Source organism: Taudactylus pleione, unplaced genomic scaffold, assembly GCF_031769625.1.
Source record: "Taudactylus pleione unplaced genomic scaffold, aTauple2 ptg000149l, whole genome shotgun sequence".
Taxonomy (NCBI): domain Eukaryota; kingdom Metazoa; phylum Chordata; class Amphibia; order Anura; family Myobatrachidae; genus Taudactylus; species Taudactylus pleione.
In genome coordinates, this window is record NW_028284551.1 from 6,484,175 (window position 1) to 6,499,884 (window position 15,710).

At 44.3% G+C, this 15,710-nt stretch overlaps 1 protein-coding gene across 3 annotated transcripts in view; it reads left to right on the top strand.

Annotated features, from left to right (window-relative positions):
* MRTFB (myocardin related transcription factor B) overlaps positions 1–15,710 on the top strand; it is a 450,704-nt gene that overhangs the window by 248,341 nt on the left and 186,653 nt on the right. For all 3 annotated transcript variants that reach the window (XM_088474235.1, XM_088474234.1, XM_088474237.1), the window contains one exon: positions 9,307–9,512. In XM_088474235.1, the coding sequence (XP_088330361.1) occupies positions 9,307–9,512 (206 nt within the window). The remainder of the gene's footprint in view (positions 1–9,306; positions 9,513–15,710) is intronic.

The window sequence follows — 15,710 nt, forward strand, 5'->3', positions numbered from 1 at the left end:
ATTCTGCACATTAGCATAAACGGGAATCTGCATTCAGCATTGCACTTGCGTGCAATGCCTAATCAGCCCCACAGACAACAGTGCTGGCATTTTAAAATAATGTCAAATTTTACTGACCAACTGAGGCATTAAAGGATGGACATGACCATCACAATCGACCACACAATCAAACATTGGCGTTCAACTCTCCCAATAAGAGAACCCATCTGTTCAGGTGGTGTAGACATTTCTCGGTCAGGACAATTGGCCTATTGTCTATCCCATCATGAGAAGAAGAGCGCACCCACTAACCTAAACTAAACCTTAACCAGCCACAAATCGATCTTTACTGCCAAGCACACAACTCATCCAACAAAATAGGGTAGTTGGGAGGGGAACCAGAACAAAGAGGTAGTTAAACTGCCTAGCAGCAACTAACTCCTCCCCCTAACCAATCCTATAGGATAGGAACATCCATAACTGAATTATAAAATCTTAAAGGGGAAACGACACCAGCACATTAAACACTGCGTGGTTTATTCTCCTTCATGTTTATTACAAAACTTTCAGTCTCATTATTCTGCAACACTTATTAGCAACCACTGTGGTGACAGATTACTAGAGGTGCTTGTAGATTGTCTTTGCTGGTTATTCACACCTTACTGAGGGTCAGGATTTTCGATTAGCTGACAGATCATTAAAGCAGGAATGTTGGGCTTCAAACAGGATAGACAGGAGGATGTATTAAAGTGTGTTATAATCTGTTGGGTTTACAGTGACAGGCATGTCGGAGTTTAGTGGTAAAAAAAACTGTTAGAGCTGTATCTTTAGGTACATACACCAACTGCAAGTTTATAATGCCCAGACAATTTGACATGGGATATTAGCCCTTCTTTTAACTTGTTTTATGCTCCGTAAACCTTCTCCCTTCAGGAGGCACACTGTAAATGAGGGTCAACTTTGACCTTTTATATTTACTAGAGTGGCAGTTGTGCATATCCTGTAATCATGTGCAAATTTGTTTACCCAAGCGCTACACCTCAGAATGTCCCTTATTGTAAAGACTTATTATTGTCCGCCAAGAACAAGTTCCTATTGTTTTTCTAGTAAGTAAATGGGTTGTATAAGGTATGTACTGTATATAATATTCAGATGTAGACTCACTTTTAGATATATATAAGAAAACTTTACTTCAAAATGAAATACTGTACATTGTTACTGCCATCAATCAGTCAACATCACATGCTGTCAATGAAGCAAATAAATACTGTGAATAAAAAGTTCAACTCCGTATCTCAAGGAGTATGCTTCTGTACAGTGGTGTATCTTTACAAAGATAAAATGGGTACCCTAGTTCAACACTTTTTTAAAAAGTTTTTCAGCCCTTGCATGTAACATGCTTTGGGACATTGAGTAAACTGAACAATGGTACATCCACATTGGTGAGTGTCTTGATCCCACATAAGGGTGAGACAGTGGCCTGAGGGCTGATTTGAGAAACCTAGCACGTTGACCGTGGTGATTTGAGAGATTTGTCACTGTATGTGTCTCTGTGGACCTGCGGCGTCCCACTGGTCTAAGTAGTATTGTAGTGTACGATGCCCGGGAGAGATCTTCTGGGGAGCGGAGTACGGCAAATGATTGACTGGCTGGGATTGCTCTAAAGACTGGACGTCCTCCTCCGGGTGTATGTGCCAGCAGTGCACCTGGTGACAGGCGCTTGCCTGCAATATGTACCGGAGGGGACAGTCACTGTCTGGGGAGGTGATGTATCAGTGTAGACTCCCAACGGAGCCGAATACCGTGCACCCCCTCCTATCAGAGACTTACCTTCCTTGCTCTCATCAGGTTGCCGCTCCTTTTCCAAATTCCCAAATATCCTGTAATCGGGATATGTTCAGTATCCTGGCACAGGGGATGCCAGGGCTTACAAATCGTGCCGCCAGAATCCTGACACCTTTTAGAATCCCAGCGCCGGCACCTGAAGGTATACTTGCCTATTTTTGAAAAATCTTTTCAGGGAGATTGTGAAAGCAACACCTATGAGCGTGGCGGTAAAGTGGGCGTGTACTGCTACATCTGAGAGGCGTGTCATAAACCTGACTTACATCCAAATGTAAATGAGCCCCAAAGCAGTTAGTAAAATCTAAGATCTGCTCATTGATGAAAACACACTGATACTTTTCAGAAAATGAATGTAGCAAAAGGGATCATTGTGCCTCATAACCAATGCAGGGAAATTATACTAATGATCCCATTTGAATGTATATATCTCTTTTTTATTTATTTATATACAACCGCTTCATAATGGGGGTAAGGAGCTATCAGGGAGATTGCTAGGCTCTTCAGGAAGTCAGGGAGATTACTACTATTTCAGTATTTTGATTGCCAGCATCCCGTACCCATCCCACTGTAATCCTGGCTTCTCCATATGTACTCAGTTACCAAGGGGTCAGCCCTTTTTGGCCTGGCTTCCAAGGCTTTGTTCTCGCTGCTTCGCCACCCAGCAGACAGAGTTCACTGTTCTCCATTTTGGTGCTTGGCTTCCTTTTACAATGCCTCATTCCAGGTTCATTAGAACACTTCCAGAACTGGAGGTGTTGCTCTCTGGTCCCCAGATTCATGCATTGACAGCGCTTCGTCAAGCCCGCAGAATGCCCACTTCTCTGGGGACATGAGTGGATGTGGGAGGCTGGCCTACTCTCTCTCTTTCTAGTCTTGGAGAGCTCCCCGAAATTCTGGTCCATTAGGCAAATTTGATTTTTTGATGACCAAGTAAAAAACCTAATTTCTCATTTATGTATTACAAAGTTTGCTTGCAACACTGTAGGGCCTATTTACTGCGCCACTAAAATGTGGTAAATACTTCGAAAACAGCCGGATCGATCCATTTTCGAGCATCATAGGTATTTGCCAAGGGGGTATCGCAGGAGACTGCGTGTAATGCTACAGCTCCCTCTGTGCTAATTACTGGCCGCTCAAGCGCAGTTGCTCACCTGGGTCCAATTCCATAAATAAAGCAGTGAGTAATTGTAAAATATATATTGGCTATCCTGGTATGCTGCTTTTGCAGACCTAGTTGTGTTTTCAGTGTTTATTACTTATTTTTACTTACAAAGTCTATTATTTTACACAAACCATAGTTTCCTGTATGACTTCAGGCTCATTGTTGCATGCAGGTAGATCACAAAAAAAATCCTGTAATGTTTCTTGTTTAGACAATTAAATAAAATGTGTGAAAACTTGCCTGAGGTTTACAGATTGCCCCCGCTTCCCAAAACCCGTTTTCTTCTACCGCAAACTGAGAATCCTTCCCCGCCAACGATGCATTACATAGAAGTGGTCACACAATTGTCCTTATAAATCTCTAATTAAAGTGGGTGGGTCTGTGAAATAATACACCAAAGGCTTAAACTGATTGTGTATTTCATAGCTAACCCCTTGCACCCCTGGCATTCCTAAACAGCTTAGTTGGTGTGAACAGAAGTTTGTTCAGTCCCCCCCCTAAGAGGAAATGCTTTTGTGCAGATTCTCTACTATTATAAGAAGAAATGTTCAGAACATTTTATCCTGGTTTTCCCCTACATACCTTTAAAAGAAAATGTGTAGCTTTAATACATGCTGTTCTGTTTTTTTAAAATAGGTTTTAAAAGGCAGAGTTTCTGATCATTATGGTAAATACGATATCAGATGACTTTAATTTACTGGCTTACTAGGAAATACTAGAAAGCTTTCTTTTCGGTCTTGTGCCCAAATGCTCATGATCCCTGGGTACAACACAGCTGTTCTGTGGTCTGCATGGGATATACAGTATCTAGGGTGTAGCTTTGTGATATAGGGTCCCAATTATCAACTTACCTAAATACCAGCAGCATATTTCGTTTAGTATTGCAGTGACTAAAACGAATATGCCACTGGTATTCTTCATTACAAATAGGTCGCCACTGAGATCCAGCGGCGGCGTCCTCGTTGGCTGTAGCGATGGGCTTCTATGTCATGCACAACGGTCAGTCTGCGCATGTGCATGACTCTTTCACATGACGGGGACTCGGCAGTGCCTGGAAGGCTGCGCTGAAGCCAGAAAGGCTGCTGCCAGGTTACCATTGCCAACAATGGGTACCCTATTGCTCTTGCCATCTAAAGGTGTGCTAAAACGGGTTATGTTTTGTTGTTAAATGGGACCCTTAATTTCAGATTAAGGAAAATAAACATCTCTGCCTGATGATATAAAGATACCACTGAAAAGAAAGATACAAGCAAGAAAGAGTAATGTAGTTAGTAATTAATATAGATTTTACACCTTAAAGCTAGAATTGGGGAAGGCACTTTTGAGGTCATACTTGCCTACTTTCCTGAAATATCTGGGAGACTCAGGATTTTAGGGACCATGGTAGGTAGAGGAGACGACCTTCAAATCCACTTCTGTTGTGAAGTGGATGTGGCTGTGATGATTCAACTTGCTGTGAATAGCATCTTCGTGGTCCTGCCTCCCACTGCAAAATGCCATGGACTTCTTTCTCCAGGATTTTGATAATGTTTGTGTGTTGCTGATTTAGTTAATAGAGTAAATTCTTATTGTGGATACAGGTTTAGTCTCCCATATCCAAATATTCCGAAATACGGATTTTTTTGGGCATGACTGAGATAATGAAACCTTTGATTTTCCAAAGGGGAGTCCCAAAAAGTCAGCAACTATGCCTGCAATATCCGCTATTCCCTGACCATTGCCATTCAGTAGATAATTACCTTTGTGGCAGCTGTCTCTTGGCTGATTCTCCTGGTAGGGAGGATTTTTTCATTCCATTCTTCATACATATTACTGCTACTCTTTCTACACAATATAATTTATAAACTGTCAAGGGAACTGATCATACAAGAGTTACAGGTGATCCCGCAGCAGTATTGTGAATATAATAACAATATAGATATTGTCGGCTCATAGTGTTTGTGTGTTGCTGATTTAGTTAATAGAGTAAATTCTTACTGTGGATACAGGTTGAGTCTCCCATATCCAAATATTCCAAAATACGTTTTTTTTTTGGCATGACTGAGATAATGAAACCTTTGATTTTTGATGGTTCAATGTACACAAACTTTGTCTAAGGCACAAATTATTAAAAATATTGTATAAAATTATCTTCAGGCTGTGTGTATAAGGTGTGTATGAAACATAAATGAATTTAATTTCTGTACACAAACTTTGTTTGAGCCACAAAATCATTGAAAATATTGTATAAAATGACCTGTAGGGCTGTGTGTATAAGGTGTATATAACATATAAATGTATTCTGTATGTATATTTGGGTCCCATTCCCAAGATATTTCATTATGATATGCAACTATTCCAAAATACGGAATATTCCGTTATCCAAAATACCCCTGGTCCCAAGCATTTTGGATATGGGAGACTCAACCTGTAATTCTATAGTGACTGCAATATTTCACAGGAGTTATTATATGCCAATAAGTCCTGTCACTGAGGTGCTACCATATACTCTATATACGTAAATCAAAGAAACAGAGAAAAAAGTAGAGTATAACTGTGGTGCACTATTTCTTCAACCCACACTGTGCATTCAATTTCACAGTTAAAACTCATTTATCTTTATTGATTTATAATTAAAATGATATCATATGGAGTTACCAATCTGACAAAATATTTAAAATACAATCAAGAGTCAAACAGAACAGAAATGTGTACATAGAAAACAGAAAGAAATTTAGTGTGTTAAAACTTGTGTTCGATACCACTGATCATATATATCTACTGTATATATCTCCCTGGGATTGGCTTACTATATATTATGATTTACAATATCCTCATTATATCACATATTTAATATATGTATAGGCTTGTCAATTCATATCTATTATCCTATATCTGTGAATAGCATCTTCGTGGTCCTGCCTCCTACTGCAAAATGCCGTAGACTTCTTTCTCCAGGATCTTTCATAGGGGAGTCCCAAAAAGTCAGCAACTATGCCTGCAATATCCGCTATACCCTGACCTTTGCCATTCAGAAGATAATTACCTTTGTGGCAGCTGTCTCTTGGCTGATTCTCCTGGTAGGGAGGATTTTTTCATTCCATTCTTCATACATATTACTGCTACTCTTTCTGCACAATATAATTTATAAACTGTCAAGGGAACTGATCAGTCAGAGGTATCGCATGATAAGCTGCAATGTGTAAGGAGAGCTTTCTCCTAACATCGGCAGGGTGGGAGGGAAGAAACATACTGCTGTCCAAACGGCAGGATTCCTGCACATCGAACACCTGCGCACGTTATTACATCTGGGGACAGGTGGTTAGCTTCCTAAGCGGACCGCTCTTTTTTTAAAGGAGAATTAGTGTAGTTTGTAAAACTGTATAATGATGTACAAATGTCAGTTTTTGGATATCTACATGAAAATTTGAAATAGGTTTTTTTTTTTTTTAGCTTTTTTTAGATCTATTTTCTGGTCTGTCCTGAAGCGTAAACAAAATGGCAACAACACATGTTAGTCTTTCATAAATAATTCCCTTTATTTTCTGTAATGAAACTACCAAAATAATTATCACATCTGTACAGGGCAGTATTGATGGAATTATCGCTCTATTGCCCTCAGAATGATTTGTTGTTTTGGAATGCTCCGTTTCCTATAATATTGGAGGCTTGGTATATAGACAAAGAATACCCTGTTCTTGTTGCCGCAGGTCTGATGTATAATTATTAAGCCAGGTGTATTCTGCAGAAGTAGATTGTTTTTCATTCTCAGAATGAAGAGAGTAGAACCCTTTTGCACCTGCTTAATTAATAGCAATATTTTATACATGAGAGCATACTGGCACACAAACATTAATTTTAGTTGTAAACCTTTTAAATGTTTGAGAAAATGTTCAAAAGCCTTACAGTAAATCTAACATATGCCCCATCTAAATACAATGTGCAGTATCATAAACAAGAAATGATGGCTGATTATCATGCAAGTGTGACTTCTCTGTTAAGTCTTTTCCATTTAATGTATGTGGTGGATGTATATCTCTCGCATTCCAAACACAAACATCTTATGGGATTATGGTTGTATTTATCAAAGTTTGGAGAGAGAAAATTGTGAGAGATAAAGTATCATCCGATCAGCTCCTAACTGTAATTGTTCAAACACAGCTTTTAAAATGTAAGTTAGAAGCTGATTGGTTGGTACATTAGGTCTCACAAGTTTATCTCTCTCCAAACTTTGATAAATATCCCTTTAAATGCTGTAAAATCAGGATTCTTAGTAGATGGTCTATATTACCATTTCTGTCCAATAGCATCTCTGTTATCTGTGCTAATAGCTGGAATAATTATGCTGGGATACATTGAAGCAACTGTAACAATTTTATATTACCCAAAACTAAGGAAATGCAAAGAATGTTGTAGTTGGTAAAAGCAAATCGGCACTGATAATCCAGTATCTGCAACACATGTACTGTATATGAACATTATGGGGTATATTTAGAAGTGGATTCTAGCTACTATATTATCTTCTACAAGATGCTAGATAAATGATAAGTAGGCTGAGGCGTGCAGCATTACTTAAGGAGGATGTGGTTACACGTCCCACGATTAGGCTGCGCCCCCCCAACAAAAAAATACAGAAGTTCAGCTCTCTACATCCCTGTATACAGTGTGTGTGTGTGTGTATGTATATATATATATATATATATATATATATGTATATAATGCATGTGTATGTAAATGTGTCTGGACGTATTACAGTTAAATGCAAAGAATGTTGTACATGGTAAAAGCTAATGGGTACTGATAATCCAGTGTCCAAAATGTATTGTGTATGAACATTAAGGGGTATATTTAGAAGTGGATTCTAGCTATTATCTACTACAAGGTGCTAGATAAATGCTAAGTAGAATCTGATTAGTTGCTATGGGCAACATCTCCACTTCTAAAAACCCGCACTTTAATAAATAGGAATTGGTATGATTCCCGGCAGCGCCTGGCGACAAAAGCCCGGCAGCGGAAGCCCGACAGTGCTGGAAATCACGATCGTCGATAGGTAAGTACTTACTAACCTAACCTAACCCCCTAACCCTCCTAAGGGGTGCCTAACCCTAACCTCCCCCCCAAGTGCCTAACCCTAATCCCTCCTCTAAGTGCCTAACCCCCCTTCCCCGCTGCCTAACCCTAAGTTCCCCCCGGGGGTGCTTAACCCTAACCCTCCCTCCCCCTAGCCTAACCCTAACCCTCCCGGGGTGGTGCCTTACCCATAGCGATGTGCGACAGGCACCCGGCATCCCGATCGAAGGGATGCCGAGCGCCGCGAGCAGACAGCCACGGGGGGGGGGGGGGAGGGTTAGGCTTAGGGCACCCGGGTGCCCTAAGCCTAACCCTCCCTCCCCCCCGTGGCTGTCTGCTCGCGGCGCTCGGCATCCCTTCGATCGGGATGCCGGGCGCCTGTCTCACATCGCTATGTGTGTGGGCACCTTAAGAATTTGCTTTGTTTTATGATTTTGGCTTGATAAATAGGTTCCTTAGGTCAAGGAGGTGCAGACATCTCTGGCATCTTGGTATAGAGATCTGCAAAATGTAATAGCTCCATTTGAACGTTACTAGTATTTGTATGAAAGGAGTGTGCATGTGATATAGTCTAAAGCAAACAGGACATTATTGCGAACTGCTTTGAGAACAAAATGTTTATACCATGTCTTAGATGTTTTATATAACATGATCTGCAGTAATCATTAGCTTTGGTCAGTTTATTCAGGGCTGTAAATGCTACTCTTTTTTTTTTTTTTCCTTTATTTATATTTCGTAATGCCTAGGCAGTAGGGTTGAACTGATCCACAGGTTTACAGGGGAAATCCCCAATGGGCCACACTGCCTGAGGGCCACACCCCATCCTCTAGGGATCAGTAACTTGGCGGAGCAGGATCATGGATGAACTTGAGTGCTTGGTTTGTTTCTTTGGAAACTACACCTAGATTAGCCCTCATACCAATCAAAATGTGTGGTCCTGACACACCATATCCACATCTTTATAAAGGGGGCGTGTTCTTTGCATGTCCTCTTTTGGTTGGCCAAGTCCACCTATGGTAGCTGACCACACCCCTTATGGTGGCTGGCCGCACCACTCAAGCTTGGGTCCCTAACACTGCATTCCCTGGTGGACCCTTCATGTCTCAGGCCGGGACTGCTAGGCAGAGTTTCTCATCATAATGGTAAATGCAGATATCCATTTGTAGATTATTAATGTTGCTGTGTCATAGTAAAAAATGGCTTAATTTGTAGAACACTTTTATATAAAATATAATTATTTAACTATTTCCATTTTATATATTTTTTTACAGTTTTGTCCTGCAAAGCGTGAAGACACAATTCCCTCCCTTCCCGTCTACTTGCGCCATTATGGACCACCAACTGGTCCAAGAGGATGAGACTGGGTCTTTACTCTGTTTGGCTCCCAGCCCCCAAAGTGAAGCAGTCGCCCATGATTTTCAGGAGCTGTCCTTGCAGTCAGTTCAGCAATTGCCCCCTCTTAAGGAACGTAAAAATGGTGAGTTATTGGACTACTAAAATAATGGACTGCTGGTCAGTTTATTGCCAATGTTATACATGAAAAAGTTTCTGAACAAAATTATGTTTTTTTTTAATAAAATGATTATAAAGAAATATATTTTTATAGTTGAAACGCATGCTGTATCTATACATTATTCCAATGGTATCCAAACTGTCGCCAGGGTGCAGCGGCTCTATAACAGGGGTGCCGTGGCCTGATGGTCCAGTCCAGTTCCAAATGAGATTATTTGGGCCGGCAAGGTATTAGACTGGATGGACGCTGCTTTAGCCATAGCAGCTTCAGCGTGCGGCCATTTACACAGAGGGCTGCTGCATGCTTCGGCTCTGCACCCTCCAGTCTCCTCCTCCCTGCACAGCTGAGGCTAACCCAAATCCAATGTGTGGATGTCCCACTCCTGTGACCCTGCCGTGATCTTTCCCCCTCCCAGGAGTAATGAAATCTTTGCAGACTGCAGCACTTCCCTCTCCAACCCCCTGCACTGGCTGTCGTCTGGCTACTCTGCGTGCTACCAGAGTTTGTACAGGCAGCCAGCTGCTGGAGGTTAGAGGGCAATGGAGTTAGGAGCACTCTGGAATAGTGTTATTGGAACCCTCTGCAAAAAGAATCTGTGCCAGCTTCACCTCTGGAGTGATTGCAGTTGGAGTCCTGCAGCAGCTGTCTGCAAACTAGAGCAGGTAAGAAGTACACTGAGTTCAGACCACATGTGCCCCCGACCCTGTGTATACTGACACTGTGAAGCCCCACCTGTGCCTTCCCCCTGTTTACATTAGCGCTGTGCAGCTCCACCTGTACCACCACCCTGTATACCCAGACATTATGCAGCCCACCTGTGCCCCTATCCTGTGTACACTGACACTTTGCAGCCCCACCCATGTACACTGGCATTGTGTGCCCAAACCCTCTATACACAGGCACCAAGGATTGATCTGGGGAAGGGGGGAAGCGATCAGGGCTATTGTCCCCCGTAACACCACCCCATAACACACAGCTCCCTCTCGGCTTAGAGCGCTGCAAAGTAGCTGCACAGTCACACACATAGGGTTGTACTAACGTCTGGCTGCATAGGAAGAGAGTGCCGGCTCCCTGGGACTATTACACTTCTCACTGCTGCTGTCAGTACTCGTGCTGCTTTACCACAGCCTGGTAATAAGTGGCACACTATGGATTGGGTCAAGTGAACAACGTCTTATTACTCACCTATCGGGCCTGGGTCTGGGTTCTTTAGATTGTAGGTAAGTTGTCAGGTACATTATAGATCGCTTATCAGTCTGCCAATTGCATTGGAAGAAAGAAAACATTCTGTTGCTAGACATTGTATATCTCTACCCCTTGGCCTAGGGGTTCCGCAAAAAAATTCTTAGTCAATAAGGTTTCCATGAACTGAGAAAATTTGGGAACCACTACACTATTTGATGGTATAACCATCAGTGGTTATATTGTGTGCAGAAGCAGCTGGAGCTTTGCACATGAGCTGTGCTACAGAGACCACTTCCGGTGGTTGTCTGCAGCTGAATACATGCTGACAACCATCAGGCTCGCACAGAGGGGGGGTTTCTGAGTACCCAGAAACCCACCTGCCCGCCGATGACTAAGTGTGGTGTAGACCGCAGTGAGTGCAGTCCGCACTACACACTAACAAACACCGCCCCGCCAGCACCGGAGAGTACGCTCGTACTTCCCTGCGGCAGTGTGTTTATTTTAGCAGCCAATTAGAGTCAGACAGACTCTCATTGGCTGCTACGTCCATGGAGGGAGCCAGCTGGAGCTCACTCAAGAGCTCCGCCTTCCGGCTCCCGCCACAGCGGGGGATGGGAGAGACGTCATGATGTCTTTCCCATAGTGCAGAGCGGGCCCGGAGGAGCGGCGGTCGTGACAGGAGCGGGGATTCAGGTAATTTGTGGAGTTTATTTGTGTGTTTAAGGGGCAAGGGCACTTACACTGGTACTGCATGGGGGGGTGCTACTGGGGCACTGTATAGGGGGGGTGGCCGTTACTTGGGGCACTTCTGGGGGCTTCTGGGGGCACTGTATAGAGGGGGGCCGCTACTGGGGGTGCAGTATAGAGGGGGTGGGTGCTACTGGGGGCACTGTATAGAGGGGGTGGCTATTGGGGGCACTGAATAGGGGACTACTACTTGGGACACTATATAAGGGGAACTACTACTGGGGGACTACTACTGGGGGGGCTACTACTGGGGGCACTATATAAGGGACACGGCATAGGGGGGACTACTACTGGGGGCACTGCATAGGGGGACTACTACTGGGGGCACTGCAGAGGCGGGACTACTACTGGGGACAATATATAAGGGACACTTCTGGAGGCACTTCAAAAGGGGGACTACTACTGGGGACTCTATGTAAGGGGCACTACTGGGGGGACTACTACTGGGGGGCACTATATAAGGGGTACTACTGGGGGGAGGGGGATCTTTAATAAATCATGCTGGCTGTATTTATTTGCCTGCTGCATTCATGTTTTTTAGTGATAGGGGTGTGTGTCTGTCTGTATCAGTCAGTTTGCATGTACCCAGTTATAGGCTGAGTGGCATATTTTACTGTAGTGGTCCTAAATCCTGGAGCTGGAGCAGTCTCCTATGACTACGGGGGGAGCGATCACGCTGATCGCGCCCCCCCATTGGCTGTGCGCCGGGCTGAGGAGCTCGCAGAGGGGGCAGCGTGGTTTTTTTTCTGTGGTTTTTTTCCTAAGGGGGCGCGGCCACGCCTCCCGCGATTAGGTCACGGCCTCTGTCACCCGGGCCCGGCTCGTCTCTTGGCGGCCCAATGTGAGTGTGTGTATATATATATATATATATATATATATATACATACAATCAGGGTCACCGAGAGGGGGGGAGAATGGGTACTAATTACCCAAGCCAGGGCTTGTTGGAGGAGCCTGGGTATGCCGCTGGCCCCCCCTCTCACTTATCTGTCAGCAGCAGCAGCCTCTCTCCCCAGCCTAGCACACAACCTGCCGCTGAAGAGCATAGCATTACTTATGAGGGATGTGGTTACACCTCCCACGATTAGGCCAGGGCCCCCAACCAAAAAGTACAGAGGCCCAGCTCTCTACGTCCCTGTATACAGTGTGTGTGGTCAGCACAGACGGTGTAATGGTTAGCATTACTGCCTCACAGCACTGAGGTCATGGGTTCATTTCCCACTATGGCCCTACCTGTGTGGAGTTTGTATATTCTCCCTGTGCTTGAGTGGGTTTTCTCCAGGTACTCCGGTTTCCTCCCACACTCCAAAAATATACTGCTAGGTTAATTGGGTCCCAACAAAATTAACCCTAGTGTGTATGTGTATGAGCATGTGGTAGGGAATATAGATTGTAAGCTCCACTGAGACAGGGACTGATGTGAATGGCCAAATATTCTCTGTAAAGCACTGTGGAATATGTATGCGCTATACAAATAACTGGTAATAAATATATATATATATATATATATATATGCATATGTATGTATATGTGTGTGTATGTACATATTTATATTTGTTAAAACTTTAACAAGTTGTTCCAGGTACTATTTTTATAGCGAACCAGTAGGTTCTTACAGTACATTTTCAAACTAATAATACATTATTTGTGTAATTATTATTATTTTTTTTAATACAAACTGAAAAATGCTGCTTGTATAAGTATTAAACTTCTGCAGACTAGTAATTAGTAGAACCACCTTTTGCCGCAATCACAGCTTTAAATCTGTTGATGTAAGTTTTTACCAGTTTGCACAATGTTTGGGATCGGACTGCCATTGCAGAACATTCATCTTTTTGTTGTTCAACCACGCCACTATTGCTTTGGCTTTGTGATTGGTTTCATTGACCTGCTGAAGGGTGAACTTTCTCCCAAGCTTTAGTTTTCTGGAAGACTGAAGCTGGCTGTCTTGCAGTATCTCGCTGTATTTTGTACCATCCATCCAGGGTTGGTGCTAGGGTGTTCAGGGCCCCCTGTAAACTATAAATTTGTGCCCTTCCTCCCAAATTCACATAGTGTCTCTGATTCACATTGCTCCACATAGTAGTGTCCGTTATTCCTGTTACAACACATAGTAGTGCCCCTTATTCATGTTACACTACAACAGTATTACCCCTTATACATGTTACGCCATGCAGCAGTGTCCGTTACCACACGTTACACCACGCAGTAGTGCCCCTTATACACACAATGCCACAGTAGTAATATCCCTTATTCACATAATGCCACAGTTGTAGTTCCCCTTATACAGATAATGCCAAAGGAGTAGTGCCCCTTATACACATAATGTCCACAGTAGTGCCCCTTACACAAAATGCACACAGTAGTAGTGCCCTTTATACACATAATGTCCACAGTAGTGCCCCTTATTCACATAATGTCCACAGTAGTACCCCTTCTACACATAATGTCCATAGTAGTAGTGCCCCTTACACAGAAAGCCCATAGTAGTGCCCATGATGCACATAATGTCCAAGAGGTAGTGCCCTTTACACATAATGCCCACAGTAGTAGTGCCCCTTATACACATAATGCCCACAGTAGTAGTACCCCTTAAACATAATGTCTGCAGTTGTAGTGTCCCTTACACATAATTCCCACAGTAGTTCTCCTTATGCACATAATGCCCACTGTAGTAGTGCCCCTTATAAACTTAATGCCCACAGTAATGCCACTTATACATTCTGCCACACAGACACAACACAGCACTTACCTGAAGCCCCACTCCTGCACCCGCCGTCATCCGACAGCTCCTCACGCTTGGCACTATGAGAGAGTCATCATGACGTCTCTCCCTACACACACAGCGGGAACCGGAAGGCAGAGCTCAGGAGTGGGTTCTGGTTCCAGGGAAGGAGCCACTGGACACCCGCTGGTGGTAAAATGTCAGTGGATGCCTGGCAAATATAGAAGGCAACAGCACCGCCTCACCAGCCCGAAGTCTTCCTGCATTGCAGAGCCTGCTTACCGCATTGCACCAGCCCTGAATCCATCAGTCTTCATGTCACACTCTGGACTTTCAGACCCGTGCACTTATCTCTTTGCTGCCTCACTCTGCTATCCCAGGGTGTCCAGAGACAGTCACTTCCAGGGGTCCTCACAGCATGCTGCCAGTCCATCTTAACACAAGGGTTCCCTCCAGAATCAGTGAATGGGCGCAGCCATGTTGGATTATCACCTGACTCCACTCTGTCAATCGGAGCGCTGCTCCCAGCCAGCTGACCGCAGCATCCAATGTGAGAAGAGCAATTCCTATAAGAAGACTTTCTGGGCCTGCTTCAGACCCGGCCGTAAGTGCTGAGCGCTCACAACCGGGTCGATGGTGGCCCACAGCGCATGCGCACGACGGAGCCGGCTCCGTAGTGCGCATGCGCGAGACCTGGCTAGCGACGGGCACTCCGTCGCTCTGGGTCTCGCTCCAAAGGGGGCGAGCTGTCGATGTTGAGTGACAGCTCGCCCCCTTTGGTGGGCGGGTCGGGGGGGGGTGGCTGCCCAAACGGAGGCGTTCCCATGATAACGCCTACCGTTTGGGGGCGGCCCCACTGACATCACAAGTGAGCCGAAAACTCTCTGGGGCTTACGATGAATGAGACCCTACCACAATGGTCTCGTCGCAAGCCCGATGGTCGCGATGGTCTTGACCATCGCGAGCATCATCATGGCCACTCGCTATAGCTGTGGGTGGTCACCCACAGCTATGCAAGCGGCCAAGTGGCCACACCAAAAAAAAAAAAAAAACGTCCCTGATTCAGAGCGAGCGCTCTGTCAGAGCGACCGGGTCTGAATCAGGCCCCCTGTGCACTAGCAAGTTGTCAGTGCAGGGTCGTTTATTCTTCAGAATCCTACCTGGTTCCAACAGTTTGCAGTCTTCACAGCGTTTCTTGCTTAGACAAAGCAGCCTGCATTGCAGCTTCACACTCGTCCAGCTATCTGGTTCTATCCGGGTGATCCTGTACTCCGATTCCATCCTGGTTTCTGCACTCCGATATCCTGTATCATCTGGTTCCAATCCGATAACCAGCACCATCGGTACCAGTCCGATATCCGATTCCATTGGTTCCAGTCCGATATCCTGTATTATTGGTCCCAATCTGATAACCTGCACCATCGGTTCCAGTCCGTTCATCTTCCAGTACACTTCAGCATCATCATACATTAATAAAGTGTATCCTCTGGTGCTAGCCCAATCCC